Below are 20,027 nucleotides of genomic sequence, written 5' to 3'. Positions count from 1 at the left end.
TGCGTACAATAATTTAATAATTAATTGGCAAGTAATCTAGAGGTTTGATAGTGACTTCATTATGATTTGCCATCAATTGTGTGACTATGTTATTGATATCGGCATGATGGGCAGCACAAACATGGCGGTACCATCAAAACAGTACAGGCCATTTTCGACGCCCCTATAATTTCCTTGTGGATGGAAGCCTTCGCTCATTAGCAAGTGAGTATATTTACAATTTAATTCAATTTGAACCAGTAGTTTAGGAATAAGTCAAAGTTAATTTTGTCACTCATTGACGGCATATCACAACTCTAAGGCACTACCAGACATAGTAGCTTTAAATTTAGGATACAATATATGTATTGTTTATTAATTAATGAACAACAAAGAAATATCTAAATATGTTTCGTAATCATTTAGACAAGCCTCTTCATTGCTTTCTGTGCCTGACACACGCCGTCGCCTTTTTTAGAACGGTTTGCTTACGATAATTTCAACGTCAGAGCGATTTATATGTCTGGTCATTGGTGTAGTCTGAGGTTCGAACCTACCTAAGGGATAAAAATTGAGCTTAAGCTAAAAGCTTTTATTTTTACCTGTGCATATCTATGTCCAAATTGTACGAAGCAACCAGAATGGGTCCAAAGTAGCACTCATACCGGCCCCTGTCAGATTCTGTAACTGCCAGTAGCACCAAACCACGCTCGGATGTCAACAAAACTCGCTCCGAACTGTAACGATCGCACTTCGTAATTCCATTTTCAAGTTAAACAGACATTAGGGAACACGTTTTCTACATTGCAATTATATTTCAGTTAAATTATTTGAATTCTAATTTCATATCGTACAGTGCTTAACTGTCATTTGCAAATGATTTAACATTGTCTCGCCATCGCTAGACGTAAGTTCAAAGGGATAGCTGGGCAGAATTGGAAAATTGTCGCAAAGAGTAGAGAGAAGTGGAATAATTTCGGCCTTTCGGATTAAGGCCTTCACCCAGGTCGAGTACTAGTGTAAAACATAATGACATGACACACAATGACACTCGCGTCTACTTTTATTTTATTTATAAATATGTATTTAAGTCTAATCTAATTTATTGAAGGGCATGTCAGTTTTTCGTTTTGGTACTCGTTCATACTCGTATATGTATAAAATTGCAGTGTCCAATATCTTAATATCCTTTAAAGAAAATACTTTTTAACCGGATTGAAGCTATGTATTATTATAAACTTATAATTATTTTACATAATTTTAAATTTTTCGATCGATATTAACTCCGGGGAAATTAATACAGATAATACAACTTTATCTACAGCTGTGATACTTTTTGACATTCAACACCTTTAGTCACCGTGAAACCGCACGCTGTAAAACACGCGAAGCGTCGGAATTTTTTAAAATTATGTATAATAATTATAAGTTTATAATAATACATAGCTTCAATCCGGTTAAAAAGTGTTTTCTTTCAATGTGTAAAAGCTATGTTAACAAAAGACAATACTATGTACAACTTAATATACTTATAAACATACTATATACGACTGTGATACTTATAGTGTAATAAGGGAAAGCTTTTCTTGTTATTTATTTATAAGTCCTAACACAACGTATGTACAAGAAAATATGAAATCACTAATTTTACACGCACACATCCATTATATATGATATGATACATATCAAAACACACTAGCAATGATAAAAACCACAAAATACTAAAACTTAATTAATAGAATCTTACAGCTAACAAGCGTAATACACAAAATTACAACTATGAAGGTTGTTGTAAAATATATTTGCATTACGTAATTAAATTTCAAGTTCTTTGTTTCTATTTTTTCGACCTCTATTTAGCATTAAGCTAACTTGCACCAACACTAATTCAGACATATTTGAGTTAGATATTTAAATTGTGAAGCTTTTAAGCTCTCGCGTTGACGGTAATTAATATATAGAACCCAGAAATACAGTTGAATTTTATTTTATTTTATAAAATAGGGGGCAAACGGGCAGGTGGCTCCCCTGATGTTAAGTGATACCGCCGCCCATGGACACTCTCAATGCCAGAGGGCTCGCGAGTGCGTTGCCGGCCTTTTAAGAATTTGTACGCTCTTTTCTTGAAGGACCCTAAGTCGAATTGGTTCGGAAATACTTCAGGGGGCAGCTGGTTCCACAAAGCGGTGGTGCGCGGCAAAAATTGCCTTGAAAAACGCTCAGTCGTGGAACGGCAAGGTGATACGGTTGGAATTTTGTATTCTGCCTCGACGTCCGATGATGAAACTCAGCTGCAGGTATTAATCCGAACAACTCCTCTGAACACTCTCCATGGTAAATGCGGTAGAAGATGCAGAGTGACCCCACATCTCTACGCAACGCCAAAGGATCGAGCCGCTGGGAGGGATTGGTCATCGACGATTTGAACCGCTCTTCATTGGATACGGTCAAGTGCAAGGAGCTGGTACTGGGGAGCCCCCGCCCAGAGATGAGAACAGTATTGCATGTGCAACCGTATTTGCGCTTTATAGAGTTGCAAGCGGTAGCCCGGAGTGAAGTACCGTCTCGCCTTGCTGAGCACACCAAGCTTTTTGGAGGCTAATTTAGCCTTTCCCTCCAAATGACCGCGAATCTGAACGTCGTTCGATATGTCAACGTCAAGTATTCCGATGCTGGCTGTGGCTTCAAGAAGAGTGTTTTCGAAAAGAGGAGTAGCGACAAAGGGTATTTTTTTCGCGGAAAACGTGCAAACTTGTGTCTTCTTGGGGTTAAATTGGACTAGGTTTAGTCTACCCCAGTCCGAGACTCCACGTAGTAGAGTTTCGACTTCAGACACAAGTTTGTTCCGGTACTCATCGACAACTGCCCGAGAAATACCTGCCCGGCCAGTGTAAAGAGTATCCCCAGTGCTGTCGTCCGCATAGCAATGAATATTGCTAAGTTGCAACATATCATTGATATGCAGAAGAAACAGGGTCGAGGATAGAACACAGCCTTGTGGGACCCCAGCATTCACGGGTTTAAGGTCGGAACATGCTCCGTCGACGACGACCTTGATGCTCCGATCGGCCAGAAAGCTGGAGATCCAGTCGCATAATTTCTCGGGAAGCCCGTAGGCTGGGAGCTTCGAGAGCAGTGCTTTGTGCCACACCCGATTGAAGGCTTTCGCTATGTCCAAACTAACCGCTAGAGCCTCCCCCTTGGACTCAATTGTCTCTGCCCATCTATGTGTAAGGTATACTAGAAGGTCATCAGCCGAACGACCACGACGAAAGCCGTACTGATAATCGCTAATCAGCTGGTGGCCCTCTAGATACCTCAAGAGCTGGCCATTAATAATGGATTCCATTATTTTGGAGAACAAGGAGGTTATAGCTATTGGACGATAGTTGGACGGATCAGAGCGATCGCCTTTTTTAGGGATCGGATGTATCGAAGCGGTCTTCCAGCACTTTGAGACAGTGCCGAGCGAGTACAGGTACCGGAATAGGCGCATCAGGACCGGAGCCAACTCAGGAACATAAGTACGCAGCACAATTGGAGGGATACCATCCGGCCCGCTCGACTTATGAATGTCCATGGAAGATAGTGCCTTGCGAACAGCACGTTGCCGGAATGTGATTTCCGGCATTGAATAATCACACCGCGAAATCGTCGGTGGTGATCCCCCTCGGTCATCCAAAGTTGGACGCGAAGAGACAGCGCAAGAGTTCGGCCTTCTCCTTCGCAGTGTGGGCGAGCGAGTCATCCTCCCTGTGCAGCGGTGGAATGGATGGCTGACAAAAATTCCCTTGTACAGTTTTGGCGAGAGACCAGAATGCTCGAGTCCCCGAAGGCAGTTGGGCCAATCTCTCGCCAAATCTGGCGATGTGCTCTGACTTTGCCTTAGCGATTTCCCGTTTGAAGGACCTGGAGGCTGAGTTATATGCTTTTTTATGTTCGCTGGTATTTGCATCACGAGATATCGCTGCTTCCGCCCATGCATTAAAGCATTCTCGCTTTCGACGCGATGCTGCCTTGCAAGAACGCTTAAACCACGGCTAAGACTTGCCACCGATCGGCACCGCAGAAAATGGAATAAAGAGTTCCATGCCCTGTAGAACCACTTCGGCGACAGAGGCAGCGACGGAATCTGGAGCTTCCGACGAAAAGCACATAGGCCCCCAAGGGTAGGACGCAAAGAAAGACCGCATCCCATCCCAATCTGCTGACCGATAGAGCCAAATACGGCGACAACCCGAAAAACGGGGCGAGGAGGGCGCGTAGTAGGCACAGTACTCCGGACCACACAATGATCCGATGAACCCAATGGCGGGTCAACAGAGACTTGATAGATCTCCAGATGTGAGGTCAGCAGAAGGTACATCTGGTATTGGCGTAATCGCAGGGACCATTTGTGACAGGTCGTAAGCTAAAGCAAAGTTGTGAAAGGATCTTCCCGCGTGATCGGCGGTTTCCGGTTGCCGAGCCATGGGCATGGCGAGCGTTAAAATCGCCAAGTATCACGATTTCAGCGGTAGGAATCCTTTCGAGCAGGGAATCTGTAGCCATTTGGATGTTTGATGTTTCTTTTCATTCGTCACTACGACAGTAAGTAATCGTTTAAAGGCAATAGTTTTCGGAACTAAACGATATTTTAACGTACATTTAAAATAACCTTTTGTCCTTACCTCTTTCATCACAAATATATAAATATTAAAATAATCCATTTAAGTTGAATGAATGAATCATAATTATTAAACGACTAACGTGTAACTTAAAGCCATCTCAACCTGTCTGATCAGTAGTTTTATTTATTTATACGTTTTTGTATGCTAAGAAAATAACACATCACAAATTTAACACACATACACATCAATTTAATTAGAACATAAGTAATCTATCAAAGGAGAAAATAAACAAACAAACACAATAAAAAATATATTATTGAGATAAGGAGAGTGGGTTTTATCGTACAACATTTATGTATATTTTTTCTTAACAATGTGAAAGTCACTGTAAATAAAAATAAACTGTAAAATGTATTTTTAATATAATAATTATCAAAGGCTGACCATTAACAAAATATCAATAGTTACTATCACTTTGTCCACCACCAAAACAGTTACACGAATCTAACAAATTGTTATATCAAATACGACAAGTATATTTACTAGGCTTAGGCCTGTGTACTGTGTGGAATGATTCACTCAATCCCGAGCTAAAATGTTACCTAACATAATAATAATATAGCTTTATTTTAATCCATTAAAATATAAACATATATTATCAGTAAGTATTAAAAAATCAATTATTTATATCTGTGGCCATAGGTCAGAATTTGATATATGCAATTTCATTAGTTTACAGGACAAGCAATTCAATTATTAAATCTTAAAGGCACTATTAAAGTGTGTAACTCGATTTATACATCATAAAAATAAAATGTACTTAATATTGTCTGATCTATGACCACAGAATTATTTATATTGGACCACGGGCCAAAAGCCTCTTCCGAGCCACAAATTTATATTTTTTGCCATCTACAGCTATTTATTTATTTACTATCTATTTGAATACTCACTTATAACTTATTTTATATCTGCCCCTCTCTCTCGAATGATGGTACCAGGCGACGATTTGATCTGTCAAAACTTGCGGCGTCTTGGCAAACGCGGCGAGGTGCACGCTCTGTCCATAACCAGCTCTGACTGTTTTTAAAGGGGCGCTCGCTTCGCAAATAGATGGAGTGGAATTTGTAGCGTCATGGAGTAATCCTGGAGTGTAGGACCGACATGCGCCGACCTCTTTATCCCAACCGCAATATGGATCTAGGACACAGCGCACACAGCTGTCATACCTATTGTGAAAGAGGAATTGAATTTTTAATAAATATTATATATAATCAGGATTTACATTAATTTTCTTAGACAATGAACGTTTACAAATATTGTCGAAAATTTATTGGTTATAATTGAATTATTTTTTTGTTCTAATTATCATTGTCAGGAAGCGTTTGTTACTGATAAGGCTGACATTTACTTTCTTATTATTAGTTAAGTTTTCCGTTTAAACAACTTTAAACAAACCTTTCACTCGAAATTAATCTAAATTTAATCAAGAAACGCGTTTAGCCTTGTGTATTTCCTTCTTTTTCGGTTGTAAGTGATCTCAATTTAAGGGATTTCAAAAATTCTATTACTTTTAGAACCTAGTGTGTGTAGTGTAGGAAATACTATATAATATTACATTTGTTTAATACTTCACATTTAATATTAAAAATGAGTATTTTTTGTACATTTTTGTATGTAATACAGGGGGCAAACTGGCAGGAGAATTACCTGACGGTAAGTGATACCGCCTCCTAGTGCCAGAGGGCACGCGAGTGCGTTGCCAGCCTTTTAAGAATTAGCACGCTCTTTTTTTGAAAGACTAGACTTAGTCGAATTGGTTGGGAAATACTTCACTGGGCACCTGGTTCCATATACTGGTAAAAACTGGTAAAAACGCTTGTGGAACGACGGATGTCGAAGTGATACGGGGTTAGTTGCATAAATAGAACACATTAGATACTATAATTTACTAAATAAACTTTCGCAACCTCATTGCTATATAGAGAAAGCTATGTCCACATGACTCATTACATACATAATGATTCATAAACACACGATCTGAGTATCTGTGTCTAGATCGAGTTGAGAACTGCGGTAGTCAACTGTCGGAAAACAATGTTTTTTAAATTACTTTCATACATTTATTCTGAAAGTTAAATTAAGTAAGAAGTATATATATTATATATATTATATTATACATATTTCTCACAGTAGTTGCCTGGAAGAGGTGGCCTCGAAAGCGATAAGGCTGCCAGTTGTCCTATCGTTTAATTGTATTACATTTCCGTATGCAACGATGTGTTAATTAAGTCATTGTAGCTAATTAATTAAAATATTTTTTTGGTATTGATTAAAAAATTTAAAATTTTACAATTATTGATGGTAAGTGGGTTACATCTTTGTATTTGCTTGAATGGAATGAAGTTAGGTAATCAAGATTTTTAATTTAAAAAAAAATGCGTGTGTACATAGTAGGTACACACTCGATCTCGCAAGATCCCGTGTAATTTTTCGGGATCAATCCCGAAGCATAATATGACGAGATCCCGTTCGAGATTGACGGGTTTGGGCTGCAATGGTCAGCGATTCTACACACATCCGCTCGGGACGCTTCACGCGACATTGCACATTACATAGGGTACATTGCAATGGGCATTAGATGCCGGTTAGCAGATAGCACTCTTGATACACTTTAGAAGATACTATTTTTTAGAAGTTACTTTCAAAATCACCCGAATTTCAATCATTTTTTAATCTCCTTGAGCTACACCTACTTTTGTTTTGATTATGTTCATGTAACTAAAAATGTTAGTTGTTTAGTAAGTATTATTAAAGGATAAAGGCTTTTGTTTTCTTTCAAATAATATTTTATTTTAATTAACCTCACTATCACAAACATGCAGTTTTCATCGTATTCAGTCACGTGAATTAATTTTTTAAACTATACGAGATCCCGAAAATTTCGGTATCCCGCCGGATTGATATTTCTAAACCCGCGGGATCTCGAGTCGGGATTGCATTCCCTAGTACACATACACAGGTCAGAAGTGAAACTTCTTTGTAAATTAATTATAACTAAGGAAAACACCCCAAGAGATGATCATGTACCAGTATATTATCACTCCATGTATTTGTATATCTATATTCACACTGTATACATGCTAATGATAATATTATTAATTAAAAAATCTGAGATCACAAGACGTTATGCGACAGAATTGCCATCTTAAGTTCTAATATGTAACAACTAAATAAATACATCCATCAACATTTATGCTTGTATGTTTAGTTTTACTTGAATGCGTCTCCTGTATTTTCCTTTATATTTTATTTTTGTTATGTATCTATGTTGTTTCCTAAGTAAATAATATATAGGCTTCTAAAGAAATCTCTCCACAAACAAATAATTTAAATTAATTAGATGTCCAGGGGATCTTTTAGGGGTAACTTTATTTAGGGGCTTTCCTTGGTGATTTTTTTTTAATTTATAGAGGAGGACAAAAATGTCAATATATTCAAATAATATTCTGGCAATTTTATACTACATACATGAATGTTACTACTATTGATTTATTAACTACATTAATTGAATTAACTACATAATATAAATACAAACTAACTTTTTGGGTAGGTTATTAAAGATTACGTAGGAACATTTTTCAATACGCTAACAGCGCCGGACTTCTTAATGACAATTCACCTTGTAGTTTTTTTTTATGAAATGGCGAAATTGCTATCTATAGTGTGGATATAGACTAGTGTGTAGTCGTCAACAGTAAGGCGGCACCTTCAAACCTTGACTCTGAAAGATTTCTTTTTATATACGCAATTAAATCTTGGCAATACTGACAAGTCTTAGACCCAAAAAATTATATTCATACATATACCACAGTGTTAATGGTTCATAAATGGGCCAAGGCCCATAAACGGCTATTAAACTTACTAAGCAAGTATACATACCGATGCGCGCACGCATGTAAAGGTAGCTGACGTAATCTGTTGTCTGTAGCCAAGTAGAGGGCATGGGTGAGCCTCGACAGCGCAAGCGCACGGACGGGTTCATCGCCCGCCGCTTGCCATATATCTACCACGCGGGATCCGCCTCCAGCCCACTGAACGATCTTATACACTTCACCAGCACCTTAACAATAATCTTGTATGAATACAGAGTTTACCAACATAGAGGTTCTCTATTTTCTCTTTTCTCTAGCTAGCCTAAAGAGAAAGAGGGGCGGAGCGGCATTTATCATCACAACTATTAAGAAAAACACCTTAAATATCACGCATCTTTTACAACAATTTAAACAAGGATCTGAAATTTAAATAAAATATAAAAATCTTCAAACACTTTTTAACTCTTTGACTTCGGCGATTATAGTGGAGTTATATACACTAGCAACGCAATATATGTATATAAATGGTAAACATGGGCGGTGGTCACTTTACAGTAATTTAAAAAAAATATGATTATTTAAAAAAAATATGGTTATTTAAAAAAAATGTGGTACATACAATGCGTACCGGATTTTCAGATTTTATTTTCCCCGGTAAATTCCGGGTTCACATCGCTAAATGGTTCAAAATAAAATTGCACAAATTAAAATTTAATTTAGGATCTGAGAGTGAATTAACGTTATCGAATCCCGTTCATTCAATTCTTTAAACAATATACGTTTAAAGTCAACCAAATAAGAAGTTATTGTACTCTCTATTATCTTATCGTAGGATTTTTTAGAAAATATAATAATCAGACTTTTATTTTTTTTTGTCATTAAATTGAATACAGTATAAACTCTTTATAACGAATTACACGGAGCTTTTTCGTTTACACATAACGCTTTTCTTTTACTGGTCATCTTGACAGTTTCAATGTTTGTTCTGAGAATACACGATAAATGAAGATGGTGCGTTTAGTAACTGAGATCAAAATTTCCTACAAGCAATGTAGACTAAGAATAATGGCATACGAGTTAATACAATTAACAATAACAAAGGCGAGACGGCTCTTTATGACCTCAGGTGTCATTCTAAGACATTTCGGCACCTCAAAAGGTTCTTTTGTAAGCTGATTATAAAAACAATTACACTTAAGTATGTTGTTGATACTAGAGAATTGCTGTTGCAGTGAATAATTGTATGGGTTTTGTTAAACTAAACAAATGTAACTCATTTTTAGATTATAGAGAATTATCCGTTATAACGAATGACGTTATAAAGATTTTACACTGTATATGTACACTGTAATGTACTGTGATTTTACACTGTAATGTATAAGGTATTACAAGTTAATATTTAGTAAACTAGGACTGAAGATGCCACTGAAATGCTGTGTACAGGTGTAATTCGACTTCAGGTTTACAAATGTTCACTCAATCTGTTGTGTGTTTATGTACAGATCATAAATAATAAAAATAAAATTACAGTATAAATAAGTACAATTATTAGTAACATATTAAAGAAACAGAACTCTCAGAAAATGACTAATGTCGTTCATTATAAACACTGTACAACTACTGATTCTTACAGAATTTGTAAGAATACTATGTATGCATTATTTTAGCAAAAAATATAACAACTAAAAGTTTTATCCAACAATACCAGAAACATTATTCTATGCAAAGTACGTCTTAAAATCTTATAGTACCCGTTTGTCTAAATTCATTTTACCCTTAGATTCCTTAGGCCCCAAGTCAGATAAGGCAGTAAACAAATACGTAGTTTAGTTATCTTTAAACCACCGCCAATACATTATGAGAGCTAATCCATAATATCGGATGATTCGTGACGCTGACATCGAATTAATTACTTTTATTGACAACCGGAAGTAACTTGCTCGCGGTCACTTCTTTTCGCATTTCACAACTTTTGAAAAACATACGCCCAAACTGGGCGGTCATTTCGACTTTTAAAAAAATATTGACAAGCAAACATCGACAAATCGAGATTGTATAACATGGTTGATACCGTAGTTATGTGAATGAAACTGTAAACCATACACCACAGTTCAGTCAGGTAATAGCGCTCGTCATGTCCCAAAGTTTAGCTACTTACTAGTCCCCGCATAGAACACAGTGTAAGTGATATCCTGGGCCAGCATGTCAACTGTCTGCCGATCTACCACCAGTGTAGTCAGGACGAGATCTCGCTTGTAGAAAGCTGGAGCATCACCCTCATGTCTCACAGCAGAGTCCATTAGTGGGTGAGACCTGGTAACAAAATATTCATTATTACATCGACATTATAAAAATATCTACAGTTTAGATTTTTATACAGTTTTCAACAATAGTGTTATCTCTAAGGATACTTTATGGTTTTTAATTGATTGATTATTCATGATAATCGTTATAGATGTCGCGAGGTCGAAGGATTTCCGAAATACGAAACGGCGCGGGCGCAACTATTGTGTATACAAATGACAAAATGAACCAAACAAAATGACAAATAGTACAATTATTTCATTTTACCTTATCACTACTAAGATTATTACAGAATTTCATTAATTTTAATGTTATTAATGGCTTCAAATCTCTTCGAATTAACCGTGGTAGGGACAAGAAAGAGATGGCGCGTAACGGAAACATATGACGCGTAACCGCAAAATGTGACGGTATTTTTTTTCCAACGCCGATAAAGAAGTTTAACTACAACAAATCAGTAGCGCTACAACCTTTTTAGGTCTGGGAATAGACTTCACGCTCATTTGTCAATCTAATAGGCAAGTTATCAGCCTCCTGTGGCTGAAACGCGCCTTCGTTTTTTTCTTTTCCTTCACCATTCAAGCGAATGAAATGCGCACATAGATAGTCACGTGATAGTCGGTCGGTGAAGTCTAGGCCAACACTAAGCATTCTAAATATAGGCGAATTAATGATTTCATATACCTAAGGGCGTCTCAATAAGATTAATTCATTAGAAAAGCAATAAATCGAACTAATTCAGTTGCTGTCAATTAAAGTGGGGCGTGTGATTCGTGGTGACCCAATTACGGGAACACACGCGCAAAATCTCGTGTCATATAGATTACGTTAAGATTACAGATATTTGTTTTCGCTTTGAAATTAAATATCTTAAATCTCTTTAGTACTTTGAAGAATTGTAATAGACAATTTAACAGATAATTATAAGGCTTATAAGATCTTAATAACCCTTGTAGATAAATCTCATTTGAAATGCTTCTTTTAGACCATTTTGAAGTCGGTTTCATTTTTATAAATTCTCTAATCTTTGATAAAATACATAGCAAAAAACGTGACGTGAGACTGATCTTAAATTATCGTGATGCGCACTTTTTACTTTTTATTTTCCATGTATCCTTTTTTTAGTTTAAAATGTTTTTTTTTTCTGTTTAGTTTTGTCTCAATTACTATGTGTATTATATATTTTTGCGCTTCTTGTGTGCCTTAACTAATTTAATACATTTTCTTCCTCTTCTCGCAGTTGTTGCCCTCCTTGTAATTAATTTATGTTAACTTAAAGTTGCTGGGTGCAACGGGAGCCTTGTAATAAGTGATTCCAGGTGAACGGTCAGGTATTTGGAACGCGACAGGGAGCGTGAGAATTCTCTTTCGTATGCCAAAACATTTCGTGTTGCAGAGCAGAGAAGTAGGCAGGTAAGGTACAAAAATTGTTTACGCTAAATAATTATCGATATATAATTAGATTCCGTTGAAACTTAATTATATTTGTTAAAAATATTTATTCTAATGAAATCACGATCGAAATGTCATAAAATTACTTAATTATTAATAATAAATATAGTCTTACGATATAGCGGCTTTAGTTAATTAATTAAAAAAAAACTTTGTCATTTTAAATAGTTAATTTCGACATTAGTTTGACGTCGACAATCTCATAAGAAATCCGAAATCCCTAAATATTAATACATTCCACAGATAAGGCAGTAACGAGGGAGATACCTGATAAAATTGAGCACGCTATCGGGCAACGCCTCTGTATTGTTGACACACGTGCCTGGACGTGGTTCCGGCACACGGGCGCGGAGCACAGGCAACCACGCCGAGCTTGATGTGGCCTGTGAAGAAATTACGACGTATTTAGTTTCAATTACACTTAGCCCTGTGTAAAAGGGCGTGCTGCCCATGACTCTGTTAGTGCCGTTGCGAGCAAAGAGCGAGCATGCAATGTTTGAGGCAGTTGTAATAGTAATAATGTAAATGTGATATTGGAGACACTGTTTAGTGAATTAATTATAACCTTTACAAATACGGTCGAGGTATTTCCGAGCTAATATGACTGTAGCGCATCCAGGAAAAGAGCGTACTAATACTTAATAGGTCGGCAACACTCTCGTGAGCCCTATGGCTCGTGGGCAGCGGTAAAAAAATATTGCCTTAAATACTGCAAGTCACACTCAACGTTTTAGTATTACCTGTTCTTTGAACCTTCCAGCGAAGGCTTCCTGTATGTCTTCCATCGTAAATGTGCAGATGGCTGATCCAACCAGACCATCGCTTGCACCGGTTGTGAAGGCCGCATAGAATTTACTGCTATCACCCGGCATCTGATATACGCTTTCTAGAATGTATTATTGGAATAAGCATATTTTTAAGGAAGTAATTGGTGTAACATATGTATATGTAGAATAAAATACAGTTTAATTTGAAACTTTTAAACCGTTCACATGACAATTGAATTTTAAAAGGTCTCTGGCAATGAGAGTGAGTTGATAGAAACTGGCATAGCTAAAAAGATACTTATTTATTAAAGTACACAATATAATATAATAAATTTTCTACAGTATGTTACAATTTATTCGAAAATACATGACAATTACGGTGAACATAAATTATACAAAAAATATTACAAATTTTAGTTATTAAAATTACTAAATTGAATTGAGATTGAATATAGAAAGCGGACGTAAATCGATTTTATGAAAGTTGGAAGTTGGAAAATTATGTCAATTAAAATAGTTTTGAGATATTTATGAACACGTGTACACATACATATATAATTACAAAACTTAGCCCTGGGAAATCTGAATATCTTTCTCAATCAATTCCAACAATGTCACATACATAATAATAATTAATCGTTATTTTGCAAAGAATTCATTCAACAATTCATTCAGATTAATCAAAAAACGGCACAATTAGCGACATAAAATTAGGCATGCAAATGTCATATTAATAATCACGTAATAAAAAAATATTTATAATTGTCGTCAAAACTTATGGTCTAAGAACTCTCCCATGCTTTATGCTCAAAGTCAAGGTCAAAAATCATTTCTTCATATAGGTAACACAATGTACACTTATGAACGTCAAAAAAATAAATATAAATTAAATGCTACTAATTTTTAAATTTACTGCCAATTCTCAAATCAAGGGCGTAGAACGGAAGAAAAGAACTGGCAATAAACTCTCCGCCAATCTTTTAAAAGTTTTTTTGTGTATTACACAACTAATAACTTTATTTTTATAATAAATATAACTTCCGAAATCAATATCCAAAAAGCCCGTTTGGCATAATTTTCGAATACACAGGCTGTTCGAACATACAATAACAGTTTAAGTTAAATTCCGCAATCAGCTCTGGGAGCTTCAATGCCAATAGTCTCTCTATGTTAAAATCATTTCAAATTATTAGGTCCTTATAACTATATGTTACGCTGCTCCAATAGATGTTTATTGGAAATTCCGTCCCACACCTCATCCTTCTTAGTCAATTCATTTAGTATCGCCAGTAGTACCGCCATTAAGTTGTGGAGTAGGCTGCCCTACTCCATACGATTGGCTACCTCCCTAACATCTTTTAAAACTATTCTGCATAAATATTTCTTAACCATATACTATCCTGATCAATCGTGTCTTGTGTAATTATTGTATTTACTTTTGTATTGCATCGCCATTCATGAATCCGTTAGGTGAGCTTTTTAGTATATTATATATTAATATTTTTTTTATTACTTTAGATTAAGTGTATATGTGTTTTAATAAGGTTTGGTTATGCACTTCTTCCTATTTCTTTTTTAGTTTTTCCACTATTGGGATTGCCTGGAAGAGATCGCTAGTTAGCGATTAGGGCGGCCCGTTGCATGGCTTATAATTGTTATGTATTATGTTATTTTGTAATGTAACGAAGTTTGAATAAAAAAAGTAAGTTAAATAATATTTATGTTTTGATTTTTTATGGCGTTAAGGTCTTAAGTGAAGCTGACGCGCTAAGAAAATAAAAAGTAAGGATATGTTTCAAATCGCCGCCACTAGGAAAAAAAGAAAAAATCATTTAAGAAGACCTTTATCCAGAACTGTGTAAAAATCAACTATTAACTTCTTGATTTTCGAACCTTTTTTCCCCCTTTTTCCCGTAGGGGAAGGCCGAGCTTCCTTTTTCCACAAATAAAAGCTTACTTATCACGAAATACGATTTATTTTATGTTTGCTCTGACTATACTTATGGAAGTATGTTATAGAAAGGATATACGTGTGAAAATGAAATGAGAACTTAAGAAGGGGCAGCGCTACTCCATACAACCTCCTCACAATCGTGTAGCCCGCAATATCCCACAATTCACGAGGGGACTCTTTGTATTGACGAAGTCGGATGGAAAGCATCCGCGAATATAATATAAATAAATAAAATACATAAATACTGTAAATACATAATCATGTAGGAATAAGGAAAATAATAATAATAACGAATAACACACAGCCAGGTTTCTAAAACTCGGAGAAAGGTCTCCTAAAGTTGCTGAAAGTACGGCGATATTCACGACAATTAAATACGTTTATTTTTAAAATAATAAATACGTACTGTACGTATTAACAGTACAGTCGCGTAACAAATCCTTTAGCACTGATACATAGTAAGCGAGTTGCTTTTATAGCAATAAGAAAATTCAATTTAAAACAATGTAGCGTTCGAGCAAAGCTGTAAACTCACTTTAGCGAACTTTAAAAGTTATATTTTTGTAGTTCAAACTTACGTATCTCATCAAAGTAGAAGGGAAACTCTCCAGGTATGCTGCAATTCAGTCTGGCTTTTAAATAAGTGGCCCAATTCTGGCTCAGTATATGCTTGCCACCAGTGTCTTGTTTGCACACTCTCGCCACTCGAGAGTAAACAGCTTTGCCGCAGTTCATGAACTCCACGGCGGTTTCCCGAAAAAAGAACAAAACGTACTCCCCAACATCGAACGATCCCACAAAATTGGTTTCTGAAATAAATTGGAAATTTAGATAGGCAATCGTGTTCTAAATGTCCTAACGTGTACTACAAAGCGTAAGTAATTACTGTGAAGCTTTATTAGCTGCTCTAACCCAAGCATTCGCCTAGATATCAACCACACAACAACAAAAAAACACAATTCGGACTCTGAGATTCGGGTTGAAACTCTAAAATGTAACATACTTACTGTCCAACCATTTCGAGTCGTACTTCAACGTCCGTTTAAAATTGAACCTCTTTTGACCCGTTCGTAAATCGAATAGGTCGTTCCGGAATATGACCGGATCAGCCTTAGTGAATTCGGCATTCGTTCCGGCGTACAGCGCTGGCAGGCCACCAGGGTTGCCCCGATTGACCCACACTGCGGTGCTGTTGTCCGCCGGGTCATAGGGGCACTTGGCCACGCCAAGTCCAACTCCTGGCACATATTCGTGCCGTGGCAGGTGCGTTAGATTTAACTGTGCAGAACATAATCTCATATTGACGTAACCGAATGCAATTTGGCACACGAACTAATAGACTTTCGTTTTTTATAACACGGCTGTATTATATCTGTAGAGTGGTTTCAACGAACGTATATCAACCCTAAGATCGTGAATCGAATTACGGCTGGTCATGGACTTATGTCCGCAACTATTACGCGTACAGTGAAGAAAACTGTGTGTAAACTGATGATCACCTTATTGTTTAATAAAAAAATATTATCACGAAACAGACATCTGAGGCCAAGACCTAAAAGGTTAGCTGTAGTTTTCTGTTGTTGAAATAAGTGTAAGACCGAAGACTAAATGACGTCACAATCCTATCGTCTTAATGATAACGCTTCGTTTTTTGAAGTATTACATTAGTGATAAAAAAAATCATATTACGCACGCCGCAGAGCCCGCATAGCAATTTTGTAGTTTTAATTTCTTTGTAGAATTATCTTTGACTTTCAAGTTCTGAATAAAATATTTTGATATTATTAAGTATACAGTACAAATAAAGAAACATTGCACGTAATTCTCCAAATCGAATAATGTATTAAAATATTTAAAAACAATCCAATCAGTGCCTGTCACTGTCACTTCACTAATCTGTATAGCCATAGATTAACGACTCCTTTGATGGCGTTTCTATTGGAAATACAATATCTGTCCTACGCGTATTTTTCGAAATTCGAAAATTTACATAACTAATTTTTCGAAATTCGAAAATTTACATAACTAATTTTACGAAATTCGAAATTTTACATAACTAATTTTTCGAAATACGAAATTTTACATAACTAATTTTTTGGAATGGCGGGCATTATGCTAATGATAGTAACGTAAGATTGTTTGATTTTAGTTAAATATTACGTAAGTGTCTTGTCTAACGGCCAACGAATTTTAAATTTCGAACTCGATACTTACATAGACCACCCAATCTTTGGGGCTATGAGCGTTTGTACCGCACACGTACAACCTTTCTCCATCACCAAGAGGCTGCAATACTCGAATGTGGTTTCTACATTCAAATGGCTCTGATTTTCCTTTGCTTACACAACGAGCTACATTACTTGCCTCTAATAATAGAGCGTCTCTCTGAAATAATTCAAATCGTTACATTACTATATCTTGTCTTATTCAATTCAATCCACTATAGCTATTAGATGTCGTTGTCACTTTATAGTCAAATCAGAGTGACAAAACATTCTAACAATTTGTTATTCAACTTGGACTGCAACCTTTTGATACTTTAAAATTGATATAATGTAGTTAATGTATTAGCAAGCTACACTAGATATCTAAATATGTAGAGGGAGAGAACTATTCTTAGTTAGAATAGAGAGAACTATCCTAAAAACCCTACGGATTACTAAACACATTAACAGTGAATAAATAATTAACAACAGAATAACTGCTGTAAGAGATCTTTGGTAATGGTACCCTACGGGTGGGATCAAGCTCATCATGATAATTTAGGGCTTAAAGGAGTCTTGGCCACTTTGAGAGAAAGCGAGAAATAAATAAATAGTTATTAATTTATTGATTAAATTAATAATTGTTTATAAATAACACTGTATTTATATCCAGAACATTGGCTAGGTGGCTTGAGCGACTCTAAAACGTGGTCGTACGATCGAATTATGTCTATGCACCAATGCCTTAATGACTTTATTAATAACATACTTTTTAATTGCGTCTATGACACCCGATCTCACGGTGAAGAACATATCTAAGTCTACTTGCCCGTTAGAAAGAAATGATCACGAAATAGACACAGATTTGTGACGCCCAGATTTAGGTTTAAAGCGCCACAGTTTGTTAATTAAAGAGCACACAACGAAACACCTAACTCAAATCAAAATTTGTTAAACTTACCTCACAATGTGATTGACTAATATCTGTTAAATTTAACTTAAATATTCGATCCCTGAAACAATAAAAATCACTTAATTAATAGCAAAGCTTTACACAAATAAACATTCAAGAGACAAAACTATATAAAATCATTGTTTTCTTTTCGTTTTTTTTTTCACATGGATAACCCATAAATATCTGAACTGGACGTTGTTGACTACCTTTATGTTTACAATCATAATAATTACTAAACAGATATAAGGTACAATACTTGTATATAAAACTGACAACCAACATAACAGAAAAAATTTAAACATCGACTTAAAAGGTACAACAAATTACAGGAATGCACAGATCACAACAGTCAATAGCTCTGAGCACAGAACATTATACAGATAAAATCAAGATCTGCAAATGACAAATAAATGCCGCTGTCAGTTTGCAGTCGATTGAAGATCTAATATTTTACGATTACTGTTCGCGCTAAATCAATGTCAATCAAAGAAGGATGACAATTGTCGATTTGACTTTGACACACGAACCGAAGATGGTAGGTGTCCCGGTGTAATGGCGCAAGGGAGTTAAATTTTAACTGCTGTCGCGTGCGCACTAAATATATACCGTATAGCATTTACTTCTTTTTGATTCATCATTCATTGAAGGATCCAATGTTTGGAGTGACATACGTCATCGTTGATGGTAAGTGCTAGTTTTAGTCTTATCGATTATTGGATTCCTTTTTTTATTATACTGACACGCGACAGCCGAACCAACGCATAATATTTCACCGAGGGAAGGGAGCATCCTGGATATAGCTTCCGGATACCCAGGCCCAATTACAATAATACCATACATTAAAAACGTAATTTTAAAGTGTTTTGTGAAAATGCCTTCGTAAAATATCGGTCATCTACAATTTATTTGATGATAGGCGAATTTTAGTGTTATTTTTTCATCATTATCAAAATATGTACTTTAACTTGTATTAAAAAGTTATATTATCGGGAAACGAAGCTAATTCAAAGATTCGTTTAAGACATTAATTTCCCACGAGTCCTTGATATGAAATTATAACGATTGCAATATGAAAGCTATCTATTTCGAACTGCAGGCTTACCCTACAACTTCAAACTATTTCATATCAAACTCAAAATAACTTTATTCATATAGGTAAATAAGCACACTTATGAACGTCAGAATAGAAGTAAAATTAATAGTAAATTTACATTTACAACCAGTTCGCAAGTCAAGGGCGTAGAGCGGGCAAGAAGAACTGGCAAGAAACTCTCCGCCACTCTTATTAATCGCTAAGTTTTGAGTCATACAAATTGTTTGAACTGTAGCAAATCAATGCCAAGGATTAGGATCATTTAAATATTCGTCAAATTTATAAAAAGCTTTATTAATTAATTTACGTTTAACGAGGGCTTTATCGAATTTAATATCACCTAATTCCAAGTTCGTAACATCAGTGCGACGTAAGCACATCGAATTTGTTTCGATAATAACTGGAAGTTCGTTCGTGTTAGACTGTTACGCTATCGTTGGAAATAATTATATTTTACACAATAACCATTCTGAAACTAATTTTATATTTAATGTTCTTTAAGCGGAGATCAGCCTTTACTGAGTCTAAACAACCTTTGTGTTTTATTTTGAAAAAGTTCACATTTTATACTTTCTTATTTCTTCTGAATAAAGAATGAAGAAAAAAGAACGCTTGAAAAGAATGAAGAACATATCATTTGTTTTAGAGTTAATTAAATAAATATACTCAAAATGGCTGACATCATAAGCGATAGACGCGACTCATAAATACTTACATAGCACCAACATAAAGTGTGTTCCTTTCTTCATTAATGTATAAGGAACGATAGAACAACGTCCCGCACGCAAACTCTCTGATGTGATCTGAAAAGAAAAAAAAATGATTATATTTCAG

The 20,027-nt window shown here is 35.8% G+C and overlaps 1 protein-coding gene across 1 annotated transcript in view; it reads right to left on the bottom strand.

Moving 5' to 3' along the window:
• The window catches only part of LOC123715061 (semaphorin-2A-like), a 92,503-nt gene that overhangs the window by 5,916 nt on the left and 66,560 nt on the right, over nt 1-20,027 (bottom strand). Inside the window, exons 2-12 of the mRNA XM_045669878.1 lie at nt 19,909-19,996; nt 18,107-18,158; nt 17,156-17,326; nt 15,949-16,219; nt 15,520-15,750; nt 12,961-13,106; nt 12,488-12,603; nt 10,623-10,777; nt 8,532-8,712; nt 5,543-5,818; nt 582-716 (exon numbers count right to left, since the gene is read on the bottom strand). Of these exons, the coding sequence (XP_045525834.1) occupies nt 582-716; nt 5,543-5,818; nt 8,532-8,712; nt 10,623-10,777; nt 12,488-12,603; nt 12,961-13,106; nt 15,520-15,750; nt 15,949-16,219; nt 17,156-17,326; nt 18,107-18,158; nt 19,909-19,996 (1,822 nt within the window). The remainder of the gene's footprint in view (nt 1-581; nt 717-5,542; nt 5,819-8,531; nt 8,713-10,622; nt 10,778-12,487; nt 12,604-12,960; nt 13,107-15,519; nt 15,751-15,948; nt 16,220-17,155; nt 17,327-18,106; nt 18,159-19,908; nt 19,997-20,027) is intronic.

The sequence above is a fragment of the Pieris brassicae genome, chromosome 10, assembly GCF_905147105.1.
Source record: "Pieris brassicae chromosome 10, ilPieBrab1.1, whole genome shotgun sequence".
NCBI classification, from domain to species: Eukaryota; Metazoa; Arthropoda; class Insecta; order Lepidoptera; family Pieridae; genus Pieris; species Pieris brassicae.
This window is presented reverse-complemented; position numbering and strand designations above follow the sequence as displayed.